Below are 18,964 nucleotides of genomic sequence, written 5' to 3' on the forward strand. Positions count from 1 at the left end.
CAGCACCCAGGGAGCGTTAGAGGCGGAGGGAAGACATCGCACAGCTCAGCTGCTGGTGGACGGGCACAAACCAGAGAAACTAAGCAGGCTCTGAGCAGGGAGAGACAATGGACGTTTTTCACTCTGATGATTCCCGGGAGGCATGGACAGACTGGGCAGATATTATCTCCTTCTTAGCTAGTGCTTTAAATTTTTTCATCTGCTTGTTAAAAAGTGAGGTTTTGTGTGTGCAAGTGCAGCCCCCACCTCCAGTCTCCCCTACCCTATGTCACCCACACAGGAGTGTGTCCCCCTACTGGGGCCAGGTTCTCCCTCACAGAAGCAGTTTTGGTCCTTTGGGGTCCTGGGCGACTTAGCAAAGGTGGTGGTGGTCTGACCTGCCCAGACAGTCGGCTTTCTAGCCCCACTGCTCTGATGGACAAGTCAAGGGTCCGGATGATGGGTGTCCCAGGCTCTGCCAATGGCCATTCTGGGAGAGAAAATGTGACAACTCCTTCCCCTAATGCACTGCTTCGCAAATAACCTTCTAAGGTTGCCTTCTCCCTCACAACCCTATAACCTGCCCTTGTGATAGCAGGCAGCTAGTTCCGGGAGAGGGGATAGATCGCCCCTTATGACCTTCGGTCATAGCACGGAGGTATTTACCCCCGGGGCCCTCTCTGCACTGCTAGGGACTCACGCCCCTGAGATCCACCTCACCATCCAGAGGACAGATACCCATGCCGGCCCCAGGGAACAGCACTGCCCACCCCCACCTCCCCCTCCCCCCAGCCCCCAGTACCCGGTCCATGGGTAGAAGCTACACATTTCTAAAGTGTATTTTGTAAGAAAGACCTCCTCAGGGGGACTCAACCATCCAGGTATCTGTAATGGAGAACGGCTGGCTAATCCATGCCCTGCCAAGTGAGACCAGCGACTGTTCTGTGAAATTAGGAGCTAGCTGGATCATTTAAAACGGGAACCACATAAATACCATTTCTATTTCTGGAATGGCTTAATTTTCATTAGAACTTTAATTAAATGACTCCTTGTCTCCCTAGCCTTTCATGTGCTTTCATTTATTAATAATTGCCCGAGTAAAGAGAATCCCATTCAGACAGCTTCCAATTTAGAATGATCATTATCGCTGTTCTTTGTTCAGGGTTGCTGGGCCGCGGAGCTCTCTGATGACTCGGCCGCTGGCCGACCTGAAGGCGCGGGAAGCGCGCTTCTGCCACCCGGTGGTGGGAAGGGATATTGCAGGAGGCTGGAGGCGCAAGGAGCCCTGCTGCAGTGCCGCAGGAGCGCTGTGACCTTGTACTGCAGGGCAGCAGTGATCCAGAGACACTGTCTAGGGAAGCTGCCAGTGCGCTTCCCCGGGGGCAGTTTTGGAAGCCATTTGGCAGTTGCTCGCGTGTGAGCCATCTCTTCGTCCTGGGGGATGGATGTACTTTTAGGCAGGAGAGCAAGAACTAAGTAACGTGACTAGTGAAAGGAACGGGATGTGGAGGGTGTTTAAGAGTCTTCATTCAGGTCACTGTTGGGGGAAACAAATGCTTCCTCAGGAAATATTTGATACTAGTTCGGAATCCTCGTTAGACTAAAGGAGAAAATAGTGAGTAAGAAGGTATTTTGAGGATTCTAAAGCGGTGTTTCTCAACACCAGGAGATTTTGCAGGAGACGGTTGGCAATGTTTACAGATATTTCTGGTTGTCCCAGCTGGGGACAGATGCCCCTGGAATCTAGTGGGCAGAGGCCAGGGCTGCTGCTAAATACCCCACAATGCACAGGGTGGCCCGCAGCAGAGAGTCATAAATCACTCCAAAAGGTCCAAAAGGTCAGGAGCACCGCTGCTGAAAGACTCCGGCCTAAAGAACTCACTCATCAGAGGAAAGGGAGTCTTCTAATTGTTGTTTTAATCTTTATGCAGTATTACGAGACATTCTGGGTGGGGTGTGTGGGAGGCAGAAGTAATTTATGACTGGCAAGTAGGATTGTGGGAGGTGATGTTGAGGACTAGAGGTGCTCACCTTGTAAAATGGTGTAACAGTGATGACTGAGTTTTGGGGTAGAGTTTATGGAGTCCACCCGTGTGCTGGGTATTGCATGAAACTTTTTCATGCGTGATCTCAGTTTGGTTCTTGCTCGGATACAACTGTCATCCAAACACGGAGGCCTGGAGAGGTTGAGGAGCTCATCTAAACCCTTAGTGGCAGTGGAAGCCCAGCACTCACAGCTGCGTCCACTTTGCCATTCTGCAGAGGGCGTGAGCCGGGAGTCCCTGCGCCGTGTTGGGGCTGCATGTGCTTTTCCCATGGTCCACAAGACGTAAGAACAACTTGACCTCATTTCCAACCTCTGAAAACAGGTTTCCTGCACTTTTGGCGGGAACACCTGGAAATGCACGGCACTGATGGTCGGAGTACTCTCGGTTTGCGGGGGCCCAGCTCTTCATGTTACCCTGCCTTTTGTGCCCTCCCCGTTTGTGTCACCAGCTGCCATTGGAAGGTGTTGAGTTCATGGTCTCTGACCTCTACCCCAGAGCAGAATGTTAAGGAGCATGGCCTCCAAGGGGAGAATGTCTGCATTCTGGTTTCTCTGGGTGACCTTGGCCCAGAGAAGCATCTTTGTGTGTAACATAGAGACAACATAACAGCCCCAACCTCGCAGGGCTGATGGGAGGTGTCAGTTAGCTAATGTACATAAAGCACTCGAAAGCGTGCACAGTCAGTTGCATGTGTTAGTATTGTTGCCACCGTCACTCTTTGCTCCTTTCTTTTTTTTTTTAAATATTTTATTTATTTATTTTTCGAGAGAGGGGAAGGGAAGGAGAAAGAGTGGGAGAGAAACATTAATGTGTGGTTGCCTCTCGTGAGTCCCCTGCTGGGAACTGGCCTAGCAACCCAGGCATGTGCCCTGACTGGGAACTGAACCTCGATACTCTAGTTCGCAGGCCCACGCTCAATCCACTGAGCTACGCCAGCCAGGGCTTCTTTGCTCCTTTCTGAGACAGTATCCTGTGGGATTAGTACTGGGGGACTATGCGAAAATTTATAAAGCGATCAGCATTTGTAAAGTTGTCAGAGAGGCCTTGTAACATGGTCAGAAAGACTTTGGCCTCTGCCTATTTAAAATCAGGAAAGTAGTGTGTACCTTTCCGGTTGGATGAGGATTTCACTGGAAAATGACTGTTTAAGTGTCCAGTGCACTGCCTGGTGCATGAGACTCAGGAGGTCAGCCTCCCCTTCCCAGCCCAGCCTGGATCAGGCACTCTCTGGTGACACTTTGGACTGGATAATCTGGATAATTCCCAGTTGTGGGGACTGTTCTGTGCATTGCAGGATATTTAGCAGCACCCCTGGTCTTTACCCACGAGGTGCCAGTAGCTCCCTATCTTCCAGATGTGACAGCTAAAATGTATCCAGACATTGCCAAGTGTCCCTGCGGAACGCACTCACGCCCAGTGGAGAACCCCTGGGTTAGGTCCTGCTTCAGGCGCACAGGCGCACCGCCCGCTTGCTGTGGCCACTGACGCGCGTGAGTGCGTAGAAAACCACGTCACCCGCATCTTAGGGTATTTACTGTAGTCAGCCCTCCAGCCAGGCGGTGAGTTCAAGGTGATCTCACAAGAGAGCTGCTGTGACAGTAGCTCTTCAGGAGGGTTGCTTACTTCGGATTACATTCATCTCACACTCCACTTCCTTCCAGTGGTGTCCACGGAGCTGGGTTTGAATCCTGATTCTCTTCCGCATTAGCGGTATGATGTCAGGAGAGCCCGGTCCCTCATGTTAAAAACAGAGGTAAAAGGGCCCCTGCCTAGGCTGTTGTGAGCATTACATGAGATAATGCATGCAAAGCATCAAGTGCTCAGCTCAGCGAGTGCCACAGAGAGAGCACTCTGCGAGTGAGAGCCACTGTCACCAGGACGAGTCACTGCCGTGGGGCACTGTGCTGAATACAGTGTAATTCTGTGCCTCATCTCCACCTAGCCTGGCTCGGTGAAAAGTTTCCCCAAGTTACTCTCCGATATTTGGCAAATCCTTTAGGCTTTTGTTTTTGAGTTGCTGCTAAGACACACGTATATATATATTCTGTGTGGACGTCACTGTGTTTCCATTCTGTCCTCTTTTAAACAGATTCCTGTGTCATCAGTGATCATCCCAAAATACAGATCAAGAACTCGACCTTCTGCATGAGCGCCTACCCCAACTTGACAATGGTCAACTTCACCAGCCAGGCCAATAAGACATTTGTCAGTGGGAGTGAGGAGTACTTCAAGTACGAGGGCCTTTTTATTATTTTCTAGGAGAAATCCAGTGAATTAATGGGTGCTCCACCTGCAGACCGGAGGTGTGGGTGGCCCCAGGGGTGGGTAGCTTCCCTCTGCACCCTCCCTACCTGTTCACACATCAGTGAGGAAGGTATTTTCCCTGGTTTTGGCTTCTGAGAGCACTGTGCGCTGGGCCTGGAGCTGAGCATTGGCTGAATGCTGGTGGGGACAGAACCACTGCTGCTACAATTCTGACATCGATGCCAAAATCATTGCAAAACCTTCATGCAATGTGACCTAAGCAGATCTTCAGTTGACTAGGTTTTTTCCCCTCCTGCATTGGAGAAGGAAACAGAGGCAAAAAATTCAGAAACCAAGTCATAGTCAAGGATTTAAAGAACTAAATCATTTTTTTAAAGAACAGTCTCACCTTGGTTCTGTACTTTCTGCATCTGCATTGCCAGACACTGAGGACTGATGTTCTAGGGAATCCTCAGCTCCCTCAGGATGATTTGGTAAAGTTTATGGAGTTTTTTCTTAAAGAAGGTAAATGTAGGCAGAGTTCAACAGCGGGCAAATCATGTTCTCTAGTTAGGCCTTGAGTTGGGGGTTGTTGTAAGCTGGTGTGCTCAGGGACTTGGCAGGGACGCGTGCCTGCTTGTCAGGCAGGAGAGCCAAGTACAAATGCAGTGGGTGATAGAGAGGGGTGGGGGCTGGGGCCCACGGGTGGGGATGTCTGCCCCGTGCCAGGGAGGCTGCGACTGCCCGGCCCCACATTCTTGTCCGAGGGGTGCAGGCCGTGCAGCCGGAGCTTCCCTCTTACAGGGAAGTCAGAGACAGAACCTGACATGTTGTGTGTCTCCCACTTTAAATGTTAGCAAACCAATTCGAACAAAACACTGGCACATAAAATGCATTACATCTGTGGGCCCTGGTTTGGGACCTTTAGTTAGATAATAAAGTGGTCACTAAAAACCTTACCAGTTGCCCAACTGCCATTAATTTCAATGCCAGAGCTCTCTTCTGTGCAGATGCAGAAGGTGCGTGGCTGTCCCCTGCAGAACAGACGGGGCCTCGGGCTGAATGAGGAACTGATCCCCTTGGAGATGATGTCAGGGCAGGGAGGGTGTGCGTGGACTCACCCCGAGTGCTGAGAAACTGAGTGTGACCTGGTGGTTATGTGAGGTCGGATCACGTAACCCGCGAGGTTGGGTGTATTGTGAATCGCTTCGTGAGTCAGCTCTTGGTGGTCTTCACCAATCCTCTGGGACCAGACTCGGTTTCCGAGAGGAAGTGTTATTAGGAGTTTCTTGGGGCCCCTCCAAGGGCCCTGATGAGAGAATGGAGTATTTGAGGCGATCGAGGTGCCTTGGGACTGTTGATTAAATGGCTTACCCTCTGAGGGACAGAGACCTGGGGTGGGTCCTTTACACACTCGGGGAGGGTCTGGGAGCCTGTTCACTTCCACCCTCGGTCAAGTCTACTCAGCTCTTGCGCCCCGGTTGCCTCAGGGGTTGAGACCGGAACAGGCTCTGTCCCTGCAGAGTGTGGCTGTCCCTGCTCTGAAGAGCGTGGCTGTGGCCTGCAGGACGGCCTCTCGGGCTGTCACTCGCTAGCTGGCCGGAGGGGAGGGCAGTGGTGCTGCTGCCTTCAGGTTCCTCGGCGGATCAGAAAGTTCTGGGCTGTCGTTTCCGCAGTCTGGCAGAGCCCAGACTCTGGCCGGGCCTTTGCTCAGGTCACAGAAAGCCACCAACCAGCAAACACAGGCCTTTTATCCAGGATGGGGTGGTCCAGTCTGATGAGAACTCACTGTGCCTACCACTGCCTCCTATCCCAGGAGCGAGGCTGCCTGCCCACCTTCTGGCCAGGCCACAAGGTACTGCCAGGAATGTGGGGGTCTTCGGGCAGGTCAAGACTTCTTCCGCTTTCAACCAGGTCATCAGCTGCAGATGCCGATACCCAGCAGCCCCTTCTGTTTATCTGCCTTTGAGTATAGTCCTTGGGTAAGGTCCAGCCAGCCTGCTGTCTCATTTCCCAGTCTCAGCTTTGGGACATGCCCAGCACAACCTGATCTGAAAGGCAGAGCAGCATGTTTAGTCACTTAGCACAATGACCCCGCGCTGATTTTTTAAATGTGAAATTTCCTCATAAAATGAAATAGAAATAGAAATATTTCTATCCTATTTCTACTCTAATAGAAATTCTATTCTATTTCTAGTAGAAATAGAAATTGTGCTCATACAAATTTTATGAGGATGTATTGAAATACATCCTTATAAAAGAGTAGGACAATAGAGAAAACTCACAAAAATCATCCTTCACAGTTTAGAGTTTCTGTTAGTGATGTGACCTTCCACTCAGACATCGACCTTGGTAATGCCTGTGGGGGCTGCACTGGGCTCCCTGGTGCTGTGGGATTCATTGCACTCCTCCCGGGGCGTGTCCCGATGGTGGTGGAGCTGACGTAGTCTTGTGCAGAGCCTGTCTGGGGCCATCAGAGGCCTCCCAGCGGATGAGGAAGAGTGGGGACCATCCACGTGGCCTCTGGGCAGACGGCTGCGGGCAGGAGCCCAGGTCAGAGAATCCCTCACAACCTGATCCTATCAGGTCCCTGATGGGGAGGGTGGGGGTTGCTGGAGTTTGTTCAAGGCTGTGGCTCTGCTCGGAGATTGAAGCCTCCCTCCCTCCGTTCTCTTTCCCACTCTTAGGTACTTCGTGCTGAAGATTTCTGCAGGGATTGAGTATCCTGGGGAGATCAGGTGGCCACTAGCCTTCTGTCTCTTCCTGGCCTGGGTAATCGTGTATGCGTCTCTGGCAAAAGGAATCAAGACTTCAGGAAAAGTAAGAACTTGCATTTACCTAAGAGAAAGCTCTGGGTCCCCAGGGGTGATTGTGTCAGGAGCAGGTTGAAGACCTCCGAAAGGGCGTCGGGAGACGCAGGCGCAGTTCTGATTCTGGCGCTGAGCAGCGGGGGGCCTGGGCGGGTGACTGCATGCCTGCCTGTGGAATGGGGTAATGACACCTTGTTCTCAGGGCTGTGGTGAGGACTGAAGGAGGCAAGGGTACACAGAGCTCCTGATGCACGGTGGGGGGGGGGTCTTCGATTAGTTTCCTTCCTTTCCTGTCAGGGGCCACATCTTCATTCAGCAGACGGGACGTCCCTGATGTGATTCGGTCACTCTCCTCGACTCTGGAATTAGCATTCCAGGCCTTTTGCCTCTCAGTCTGGCTGCCAAGATGCTGGGAAAAGATCAGAATCGTGAAGCGATCCCTTCCTCTCAAGCGCTTCCACCACTTTCTCAGCCTTTCATGCCCTTGTTCCAACCCCCAACCCAACTCTCCTCCACCCCCTGCCCTGTGGCACTGACAAGGGGCCATCCTGCCAGTGGGATCTTGGCCACTCTTGCTGGGCGGTAGCTTGGCTGGCGCTTTGTAGATGTGGGAAGTCCCACCCCAAGCTCAGTTCCAAGGCAGGCAGGCCAGGAGTCCAGGAAGCCCTGCGGGACCCCCGTCCTAAAAGGACACAGGGGTGCCACCCTGGTGGTCCCATTGCTTTTATTGGTCTGTGGCGCTTTAGGTTGAGGATGGCGTCACAGCTGCTTCTTTGCTTTGATTTAGAATTTAGTCCGTGGTGCTAGATTGTATCAGCTTTCTGGAATGGGACCCTCCAAGCATCCCTGAGCAAGGGTTTCTTTCAGGTCTGCTAGCTTATTTCTGCTTCACTGAGAAAGGTTGCCAAGTAGGGATCAAGGATCGATTCTTTTCTAAATGGAGAATAGCACCAGAAATAATGACACAGCCCTGGAGTGTGCAGACATTCATCATGGGGCGTTGTCGGGAAGCCTGGGTGGATGCGTGGCTGAAGCTTCGTATTATAATGGGCTCCTTTGTGACTGAAATTCCACGAACACTGTCATTTCTGAGCAGCAGGGTGTCCTCCTGCTCCTCCCAGTGAGATAAGCTCTGTTCCTCTTGCTCATGGGGCCCTACGAGAGAAGATTGGCTCACTGCTTCCTCTGAGGCCTCACCCTTCCTTTTGAGCAGCCAGAATTCCAGAGGCAGGGACAAGCAGCAGGCGGCCGGAAGGTCAAATGCAGCCCATTGGACCTGGGGGCTGCTCTGCCTGAGACTTGTGGCAAAAACACGAAGCTAACCTAATGAGCTAGCCCAGGCTGGTGGGGCCTTACCTGACCACCTGTTCAGGGCTCCCGCTGTGAGGAAAATGCAGCCAAGTGTCAGGCCCGCAGGCTCCGATCAACTAGTCATTGTCACTCCTGCCAAGTGTAATTCATTACTGTTCAAGTTTAATTCCTCTGACAGTACATTCCGAAACAGGTGCATGTGGAAGCTCCCCCAGCCCAGCGGAACTAGCTGGCAGAGAGCCTCCGTGCACACCTGACTCACATTTAGGCGTCCCCAGGATATAGGAACCGAACTGTGGGCCCTTTTAGTGGCGTAAGATCACTGTCTGCAAAGTAAGCGCAGCATCCCACATGCCAGGGCCCAGCTGGGTGAGGCAAGCGAGTGCTCAGGGTGTGAAATTTAAGGTGGCACTCGCTCTCAGGTTCCTGCACATGCTGGCTGGACCCTGGGAATGGGTCCTTAAATTTTGAACTCTACGTGCCTCACTTGCCTCTCCTAAACGCTAGCCCTGCCTCATACAGTTTTGATCACATTGCCCACAGAGGACCGCTAAAGGGCTTTCCGGAATGGGAACACAGGAGTTAGAAAGCTTCGAGGTCACATCTCGGCTGCAGCTGGGAGACCTTGAGTGAGGTGTTAGACCCCATGCGAGGCACAACCCGAGCCTCATTTTCCTCCTGTACAAAATGTGACTACTCACAGCCGGTCCAGAGTGGGGGCTCCAGGAATGGTTGTATTCGAACGGCTTTCAATAGTCAGATGGGAAGCATTGTCTCAGCCAGTTCAGCTGGTGCCAGTCTGGGGTTTTCTTCCTGCTGGGCTTCTGTCCAGGTCGCGTCTCCTTGTTACCTCCTCTGTCCCCGCTTCCCACCAGCCGAATGTTCTCAGGAGGTGGAAAGACACTCCTTCGGCGTTGCCCTGCCCCTGCCGTCTTAGCCGAGTGGGGACGTCAGACAGGTCAGGGCCGTGCCCTGCCCTCGTAGCCATCTCCTCTCCCGGCCCCATCTGGCAGCTTGGGGGACACCCAGGCCTTCCTAGGGTGGGCAGTTTTCTCCTGAGATGTCAGATGCCTCTAGTTTCCTGGTGTCTGTGTCGAAGGGCTTCCTTAAGAGGAGAGAGGGAGGCCAGTTTGGCAGGAATATGCCCCTCCCCACAGTGCCCAGCAGTCCAAGTGCTTGAGGCAAGGAGGGGAGACTGCCAGGGGGAGGGCTGGGAAGAGACCCCCAGTTAGTAGAGGTAGGAGGTAGCAGTGCAAAGGATACCCACCCATCCCTGTTCTGTAGCCAGAAGGAAAGAATTTGGCTTTGAGCAGTAACTGGGTTTAGAGGAAAAAACAACCCCTTGTTTCACCTTAACCTGTAGCCAGCCCCATTTCAGCTAATGGCAACAGCACCCTTTTGGTTGCTGAAGCCAAAAACTTGCTTGGGGTCATGCTTGCCTCCGCCCTCCTCGCCCTTCATTCCACGTAATCCGTCAGGAAATTCTGCAAAACGTATCCAGTGTCCGACCAGTCTCTCCCAGCTCCTGTGAGGCACCCTGGTTGGCACCCCCATCCTCCTTGCCTGGATGGCAGCATGGCCCCCCAACAGCTGCCCCTGCTTCTGCCTTTCTGCCCTGCGGTAGATTCGCAACAGAGCAACTGGATGGAAGTTAAAATGTTAGATCGGGTCACTCTGCCCACATTCCTGCAGCACCTCCCATTCCCCACAGAGTAAAGGCCCCCCAAGGCTCTCTAGGACCCGTCCCTCCCTCACCCCCAGCTCTCTGACTTCCCCTCCTGCCTGTGCTCTGCTCTTTGCTGTTGCTAGAGGTCGGGCACAGCCCCTTCTTAGGGCCTTACTCCCCTGTTCCCTGTCTTGAATGTTCCCCCAGATTCCAGCTGGCTCGCTCTCACTGCCTGCAAGTCCTGGCTAGCTTTGCAATGAGGCCTTCCCTGCCTGCCCCGTTTTAGTACCACCGTCTTTCCAGTGTCCTCCCTGCAGGTCCTACCCCCTTTTCCTTTGCTCTCCTTCCCCACCCCCGCCAGTGGGCACATCACCTTCTAACATGCCACAAATGATACTGTGAGTACTACTGGTGGCCGATCTCTCTGGCTAGAATGTAAGCTATTTGAGGGCAGCGGTCTTTGTCCTGTTTACCAACATCCCCCACATGCTTCATGAAATGATCCCAAAGTTATATCTTAATCTCAACTCTAACCTACCCCCAACCCATTTCCTGCAAGTCCCCAAATCGGCCCTCGTCCCCCGAATTCTAGTGTCTGCCAGTCACCGGAGCCCCCTTGCCAGACCCTAGAGTTGGAGCAGCCAGTGTGTGGTGAGGCCTGTCTCCCTCCCAGGGGGCCGGTGTCCCAGGATGGAAGCCAGCAGGCGGGAAAGGATGGACTGAGCCAACAGTGCTCGCCCCGTTGGCTATCGGAGCCCACCACAGGGATCCGAGAGGGCTTGATGGGCTGGGATGGGAGCTTAACCTCATCCTTCCCAGTATCTTCTAATGCACGTTCGGATGCCATTGGCCCGTGAGCTGAAGGTTGTCGGTGTTACCGAGACTGGGGAGACCTGGGTAAGACCAAGGCAGAGCTTCCATTTCCGGGGCCTCCAGGCCTGAACCACTTTGAGTGGGTGGTCCCACTGTGGTCTTCCAACAGCCCCAGTGAGGAATATGCTCTTGTTATCACTGCTTTGCAGGTGTGAAAACTGAGACTCAGAGAGGTTAAGTCATTTCTCAATGCAGCCCAGCTCAGAAGCAATGGAGCTTAGTTGAACTTAGGCCTGCTCTTCTCTGTTGACCAAGCCCTGATCCCAAGCCCTTTCTTCATCCCTAGGTTTGACTGAGATAGCATCTCCCACCCATCTTAATCCTTAGCCAGTCACAGTCCCAAATGTTTCTTGATTGTGGCCCCTCCCTCTGGTCCAGAGTCCAGGAGCTTCCTTTGGCATTCACAGCCTCCTACGATGTGGTCTCCTCCCATGTGCCTGGTCTCCCCTCCCCCTTCACTTTTAGCCTTAACTTTCCTTGTCCTAACAGTGATTAGAGCTCTGCCCTCCCCCACCTGCTCGCCCGCTGTCTTCCTGCACCTGCCACCTCACCTCACCTCATTGGCCTCTAAGATCCAGCTTGCGTGTCATGTCGGCGACTCATTCAGTAAACTCCCAGTTCGAGCACAGCGCCCTCCCCTGGACGTCACAGTGTCCCACGCGTGTCGTCCAGCCTGCTATTCAAACACTGCTTCTGCATCAGTGCAGGTTACGAGTCCCTTCATCTGTGTGCATTAATGTCTGGCACGGGGCCTGGGTCATAGGAGGCCCTCGATCAATGCTTGTTGGACTTAATGGTATTTAATCATGATCTATTACAAATCAGACAGTATACTGGGGTTCCTTTGACCTCACAGATACGGAAAGGCGGTTCCTTTTAAGAAAGGCACCCTTACACCCGTTTACAGATGCAGAAACTGAGATTCAGGAAGCTTAATAGCTCGTCCAAGTTCTCACAGCTACTCAGTGCCAGAGGCGCAATTTCATTTGAACCTAAATGTGTCTGATTCTCAGGGCAGGGTCTTCTCACCTCACCAGGCTGCCTCCCTTAGGGTGTCTGTTTAAACAAGGATGGGCCACTTAGGCTAAAAGGATGAATCTCTAATGGTGGGACTTGTGGCCCCTGGCAGAGGATGGGCTGGGAGTGAGGGTGGAGGAGGGGTCAGCATCCCGGTGCGGGGAGATCTCCCCCAGCCATGCGTATTGTGGGCTGACTCACCCCTCAGCCTCAGGTGCCCTTCTACAGACTTAATTTTGGTTCCCTCCGAGCCCCCTTTGGTCCCAGGGCCTTCCCCGAGTCCGCGGCCCCGGCAGAGCTTGGGGAAAACTCCCCGGGTGCCCTCGCCTCCGGGCCCCCGTGTCCAGGCGGCAGAGCCCGCTGGGCCTCTGCGGAAGCTCCTTGGGCCGGGCGCAGGTCTGCTCAGTCTGTCGGACGGTCCTTCCAGGTGGTGTACTTCACGGCCACGTTCCCGTACGTCGTGCTGGTGATCCTCCTCATCCGCGGCGTCACCCTGCCCGGGGCCGGCGCTGGCATTTGGTACTTCATCACACCCAAGTGGGAGAAGCTCACGGATGCCACGGTGGGCTTCTGGTTTCGTTTATGACTCGGTGCGGGGTGGGGGGGAGCGGCATCTGGGGACAGCCCTGCGCTGGGCCTGTGTGGCAGGCGGATCGTGCCTCCTCCCACAGGGCACCCCACTGTTCCCGCTGACAAGGCCCGGACAGTCCGGGCACAGTCCACACTCCGGAGCCCTGTGATGAGCAGAGGGCAACGTGGGGGAGGGCGGTTCGGATCGCTGGAATAGTTGTCCTACATCTCGGGTAGCAGCAGAGGCCGGAGTGAAGAATGAAATCCCCTTAATAGCTTTGGGCCACCTCGCACCACTTACCTGTTACTAATTATAGGGTGTCGGGAGTGGAGCATTGCTGGCTGGAAAATAGCAGCGCACGTAGCCCGACCCCAGGCACCGTTTAAAGGGCTCAGGCACCTCTGAGAACTCCTGGCACACGGACACAGGGCCAGCACAGGCTTGCACTTTGTCCGTGCATGCTCTCCACCGGCACGTCTTCCTCTAAAGTCCCCAGTCCCCAAACCTCCAAGTGAGGGGGTGTTTGTTGAAGAAGAAGTGAGTTTCCTCACCTTAAAGAAATACATACTTTTCCGGAATATGTTAAGAACACATAGCTAGGGTTGGGTGTGCACACAACAGAAAACCCTCAGGTAAGGGCAACTTAAGATAAAAGTGTGTTTCACTTGCAGGCACTAAAGCAGCCCAGTGGTAGACAGTCAGGTGCTGGCTGGGTAGCTCCAGGGTGTCACCAGGAGCCCGGGCTCCTGTCTTTCTGTCCTAATATCCTCAAGTGAATAGCTTCCACTTGGCTGCCAGAGCTCCAGCCATCACATCAGTGTTCCAGGTAGCACAAAGGGGTGAGAAAAGGGGTAGAGATAAGCACCCTCACTCTCTTTAAAAAATGCAGAATTCTAGAAGTCCCACATCACACATGATTTTCACATCATTGGCCAGAAACTAAGCAATATGATTATCCTCTCTTAGCTGCATACCCCTTGATGCAGGCAGGGGGGGCTTCAGCAGGATGAAAGGCTAAAGACGTATGGGAGAGTGGATGCTGGGGCAGGCCCGGTTTTTGCAAGCACTCACTTGAAATTCCTCTGCGTATTTTAAGCACAATTTAAAAACCAGATTTAATATTATAAAACTGATGAGACATCTATCATCCAAATCATATAAATCTCTGGCTCAAACTCTTGAGTGGCCTTCTGCAATTTTATGAGGACAATTAAGAAAAATCACCAAGAGAACTGAGTGGCAATGTCAGCCAAGTTCAAGAAGCATGCGGCACCATAAAGCCCGCTCTGCTGTGGACAGAGGTGGCTTCACTCTAATGAGGGGCTGTGGAATTTCAGAATTTTAGTAGCAGTTGTAATCTGTAGGATGTTGATTTTAAGAGGCTTGTATAATGTACCCACGGATACATCTTGCTGCTAGAAATAATTTTGGGGGAGTGCTTGCAGCCACAGAAAGGGCTCTCCCCTCCGTATAGCTCCCCATGGTAGGGAAGAGAAGACAACATGTGTACTGTGTATGTGGTTTACTGAGTTCCTCTTCTCTGATTCGAATGCAGTTGAAATCTCCCAGGTAATTCACTGCCTTTTTGGCTCCCAGCACCAACGAGGTTTCTCATTTACACTGGTGCCAAAGCCATCCAGTCCCTGACTGCCTTCGCCCGGGGAGATGATGTGGCCTTGGTCATGGCAGACTCCCCTTGCGTGGTCAGCCCCTTCCAGCGACCTTGACTCTTCTTCCCTTTTGCCCACCAGGTGTGGAAGGATGCCGCCACTCAGATTTTCTTCTCGTTATCTGCCGCATGGGGGGGCCTGATCACTCTCTCTTCCTACAACAAATTCCACAACAACTGCTACAGGTAAGCGGGAGCCATTCAGATCCCAGAGGTGGCTGGTGAGTGGGAATAAAGGCTGGGGACAGAGGAATGGACTGCGGCCACATGCTCACACTTTACCCGAAGTAGAGCCAGAGTTGCCTCTGGCAGAGGTGACCCCCAGCTAAGGACTAGCTGCTGGCTTCTGGTGGCCTGCACCCCAGTTTGTACTGCAGACTCTGTCACATGGGACGGAGCTGAGTCTCTGGTGGGCTGGGTCCTGGGCTAGTCGTTTTGTCAGCCACCAGTCCATGGTATAGTCGTACGGTTCGAAGTAAGGTCATTCAGTCACTCAACAAATATTTCTCTAGAGATCAGTATAAAAGAAGAGCACCTTGGTAACGAATGTGTTAATTAACTGGATGGTAGGGATCCTGTCACAATGTGTACATGTATCCAGTCATCACATTGGCCCTCACCAGTGTGGCTCAGTTGGTTAGAGCATCACGCTGCAAAGCTAAAGGTCACCAGTTCAATTCTCGGTCAGGGCACTACCTGGGTTGCAGGTTCAGTCCCCGGTCCATGCACATATGAAAGGCAAGTGATCGACGTTTCTCTTGCACATCAGTGTTTCTCTCCCTCCTTTTCCCTCTCTCTAAAATAAGCAAATAAAATAAAAATAAAACATCACATTGTGCACTTCAAATATAACACATTTTATTTGTCCGTTATACTCAATACGGCCACAAAAATGCAAAAGTTTGAGTCCCCCTCCCAGATCTATAACCAGAAGTCTGGAGGTGGGGCAGACCCAGGAACCTTCGAGTCCAGACAGGATCCTCAGGGGATTCTGATGACAGCGACATTTGGATGCGTGATGTTAGGAGGGGCTCTGGAACCCAGAAGTCCTGCCAGAGCCTGACCACTTCCTGCAACAGACTGTATCTGAAAGTTAAATATGTCTGTGATAAGCAATAGTAAAATAAGTGATGCGGACACTGGCCCACAGTGTCCACGTCATTATGGATGAAATGAGACATTCACACAGACTACTGAGTCCAGTGGAGGACAAGGGACAGCATGGCTCTTCTCTCAAGGGGAGCAAAAGCCATGGTCTTTGCCGTGACTGCCCTTTATTGGGTTTCTCCGCACATTACATGATGGTCCTCATTTACTATGCACAGGAGTGATTTAGGTGGTTACCTTTTAGAGAAAACAAAGAAGCCAATGCCTCTAATCACATCACAGAAGAGGGATATTTGCAAATGAAAAGGCAAAAGTGCTTGAACTGGTTACATTTGTCCTTGGAAGGTTTAGCGTGGATTTTAGGAAGTTACTTTGCAGTAAATGTTTGCCACTGGGGGCTGGGCCCATGCCACACAGAATGGTCTTCTACATCTCCCCCCTTGTTTTTAGTTAGGACCACTATAGATCCCACAAAGCTTGCTGCTGGCTGGTCTCTCACAGGACCCTGGGAAAATAATTCCCAAATGCGTCAAAGTACACAGAACATTATCACAATCCGTAAGCAACCAGTGGTTCCAAAGACCCACATTCTCAGATTAAGCCCATCGATCATTGTCAGGTAATAATGATCAAACAGATAACATTCAAAGTACATAAAGCGGTCGCCAGAGAGAGTGACCCAGGAAGAAAACGCTTTTCCTCTGAAATCTAACATACCCTATGACATTCCTGAAAATCACTTGTGGTGGCTGCCCCTTACCCGGGCTCGTGTGCATTTGTTCCCACCAAGTTGGTGTGTTGTCCACAATGACCATGGCTTGTGGCCTCTGGGTTGCTGTTCATGGGCACCAGCTGATGTGGACACTGGCCCACAGAGTCGGCATCAAATAAAAACCATTCTCTCAGGAGGCTGATAAAAAAGGAAGGGAGTGAGAAAGGAAGGAAGGAAGGAGGGAAGGTTGGAAAGAAGAGAAGGAGAGAGGGTGGACCTTGGACCATTGAGTTTCGAGTTTACCATTTACTAAAACCCCAAGACGTGGGCAAGATATGTGACTTCTCTGAGCCTCTGTGTTCTCATCTATAAAATTCAGATCATACTTGGTTGAGGGGTAAGGGATGATGTATGCAAAGTTTTTTTTGGCACATAGTAGGTGCTTAACAAATGGCAGTTGCCATTATTGATATTGGCAATGGTTGGAATATTTTGTGAACCAAGAAGACGAGATTGTAGGTAAGCTGCGGCCTAGGGCGGCGGGGAGGGCCCCGCAGGAGTGAGATCTATACTGAGCCAACTTGTAGCAGGTGCAGGGGAGGAGGGAATGTGTCCAGGAGGCAGAAACAGCTAGAGTTGGGCATGAGTGGAGTGAGGGGGTGGAGATGGGGGGAGCAGGGCAGGGGGACCAGGTGGCAGGTGTGTGCCTGGGGGCTGGAGAGCGCCTGTGTATTAGTCGGCTAGGGCTGCCGTCGTGACAAACCCCACGGCGTGGGGGACCTAAACAACAGAATTTTCTCACAGTTCTGGAGGCTAGGAGTCCAGGAGCAAGGTGTTGGTGGGCTGGTTTCTTTTAAGACCTCTCCCCTGGGCTGTCGATGTCCATCTCCCCCCGTGTCCTCACATGGCTCTTCCCTGCATGTGTATCACCTCTTCTTACAAGGGCACCAGGCATATTGGAGTGGAGCACCCCAATAACTTCTTTTTAACTTGATTACCTGTTTAAAGATGCTATTGCCAAATACAGGCACGTTCTAAGGAACTGGGGGTTAGCAATTCAACCTCTGAATTTTAGGGGCACACAGTTCAGCGCATAACAGCGGGAATGCCAGACTATGGTGCATGAACTTCTTTGGCCACAGCTGCTCACTAACTTACGACCGAGAATCAGTCTGAACACCAGGAAGCATCGCTCTGTGCTTTGTTAGAAGTGAAGCTGTGTGGTGTGGCAGGACCATGGGGCTGCGATGCAGGAAGTCTGGATAAAAATCCTGACCTTCCACCAATTAGCCATTACCTTCCCCTGGGCTTCGCTTTCCTCATGGGTAACTGAGGGGCGGGCAAGGCGGGTTGTTTGCTGAGCACTTGTCTGTGCTGGCCATCGTCTCATTCTGCCCTCACGACTCCTGTGAGGGAGGTGGGGTCATTGCCACCATTTCAAATGAGAGGGGAAAGAAGTGACTTTCGGAGAACATGTAGGAGAAGCGGGGTTTAGATTCAGCTCTGAAGCTCCATCTAGCTGTGACCTCTCTCTGGAGTCTAGGTTGGCCGGGCAGGGTGGACTGGGAAACTTCAGCCTGTTGCCAGCAGAGGGCGCTGGGAGGAACACAGGGCATAGGTCTCGCCCCTCAGCTCCCCCTTGCCCTACTCAGTGTGGGTGCCCCAGCTTCAGGCTGTCCTCATACCTCGGTGGCATTTCACGGTCCCATTGTCTTCTCTTCTCTTCCATGGTTCCTATCCCTGAAAGACCCCATCTGCTCCATTTCTGCTCTGATGGACAGACTTACCCCAGTCCGTGCAATGAGGGAACACCCAGTTCTCAGCTTGTGGAGCCGGAGGCCCTGGCCCAGGGCAGTTAGGGGAGACCTTTCTGAGCCTCTTGGTGCATATAAATTCAGCCCCAGGGAGTCCGTGGTCAGGCCTGGTTGTCCCTTTCCTAGTGAATAAGAGAAAACAAGGCCAGCCTGCAGGGAGGGCATGTGGAGAAATGGCATGTACACATAGACACGTGTGTGCACATCATGTCCTTCCCCATGTTCTTCCTCCTCACCATGCACACCTAACGGCCAACTTTGGTCTCTTCCTCCAGGGACACTCTAATTGTCACCTGCACCAACAGTGCCACAAGCATCTTTGCCGGCTTTGTCATCTTCTCAGTTATTGGCTTCATGGCCAACGAACGCAAGGTCAACATTGAGAACGTGGCGGACCAAGGTACAGTGTTGTTGTCACCCTGCTGTCACAGGGAAGGTTCCTGGCTCGCTTCATGAGCCCCCATTTATTCTCTGCTGGGGAGTTGGCCTTCTGGGACTGGACGGTGGGTTGGATGGCCCGGGTGCCCCTTTGCGGAGGGACAGAGATATATCTTCAGTAGAAGCTCATGCAGGGTTAGGGCCAGCTGGTCCCTACCTGGGGTGGGGTGGTGCTACAAAGGCCCCCGTCCTGCTTCCCCCTCCTCTGCCTCATTTTCTCTTCCCCTCTTAACTCAGCTCCGGCCTAGGTAAGGCCTCTCCCCCTTACACATTGGTGTGGGTAGAGCCTCCAGCCGGCAGAGCAGTGTCCCGGAGCCGAGGCGGACGCCGGCTGGCGCGGGGTGGCATTCCTTGCAGGGGACTCTAGAATCTGAGAGCTTCCGCTTCATGGGAGCCCCTTCAGAGCCCCTCTCCTGGCGAAGCACTTTCCTGGTCGGAGGTCCAATGTGCTCCCAGGGCTCTCTGCTCAGTGAGCGAGGCTGTGGTTTTTTTTCCCCAGTGGGTGGAAAGGTTGGATGATGGCAGTGGAAGGGATGCAGAATAAATGTTTACTCTCTACCCAGGTCACCCCTGTGTTCACGGCTAATATTCGTGTGGCACTTCCAAGTTAACAGAGAGCTTTCATTTTCCTCTCATTTAATCCATATCTCTAGCACAGCATTTTGCAGAGAGAGAGAGTTTAATATTTTTATTTAACTCTTGATT

At 52.5% G+C, this 18,964-nt stretch overlaps 1 protein-coding gene across 1 annotated transcript in view; it reads left to right on the forward strand.

Moving 5' to 3' along the window:
* Positions 1 to 18,964, forward strand: part of SLC6A5 (solute carrier family 6 member 5) — a 44,489-nt gene that overhangs the window by 10,658 nt on the left and 14,867 nt on the right. The window contains exons 6-10 of the mRNA XM_037162129.2: positions 4,117 to 4,258; positions 6,959 to 7,091; positions 12,376 to 12,510; positions 14,271 to 14,374; positions 18,097 to 18,221. Coding sequence (XP_037018024.1) covers positions 4,117 to 4,258; positions 6,959 to 7,091; positions 12,376 to 12,510; positions 14,271 to 14,374; positions 18,097 to 18,221 — 639 coding nt within the window. The remainder of the gene's footprint in view (positions 1 to 4,116; positions 4,259 to 6,958; positions 7,092 to 12,375; positions 12,511 to 14,270; positions 14,375 to 18,096; positions 18,222 to 18,964) is intronic.

This window comes from Artibeus jamaicensis, unplaced genomic scaffold, assembly GCF_021234435.1.
Source record: "Artibeus jamaicensis isolate MK-2021 breed Jamaican fruit bat unplaced genomic scaffold, CSHL_Jam_final contig_797, whole genome shotgun sequence".
Lineage (NCBI taxonomy): Eukaryota > Metazoa > Chordata > Mammalia > Chiroptera > Phyllostomidae > Artibeus > Artibeus jamaicensis.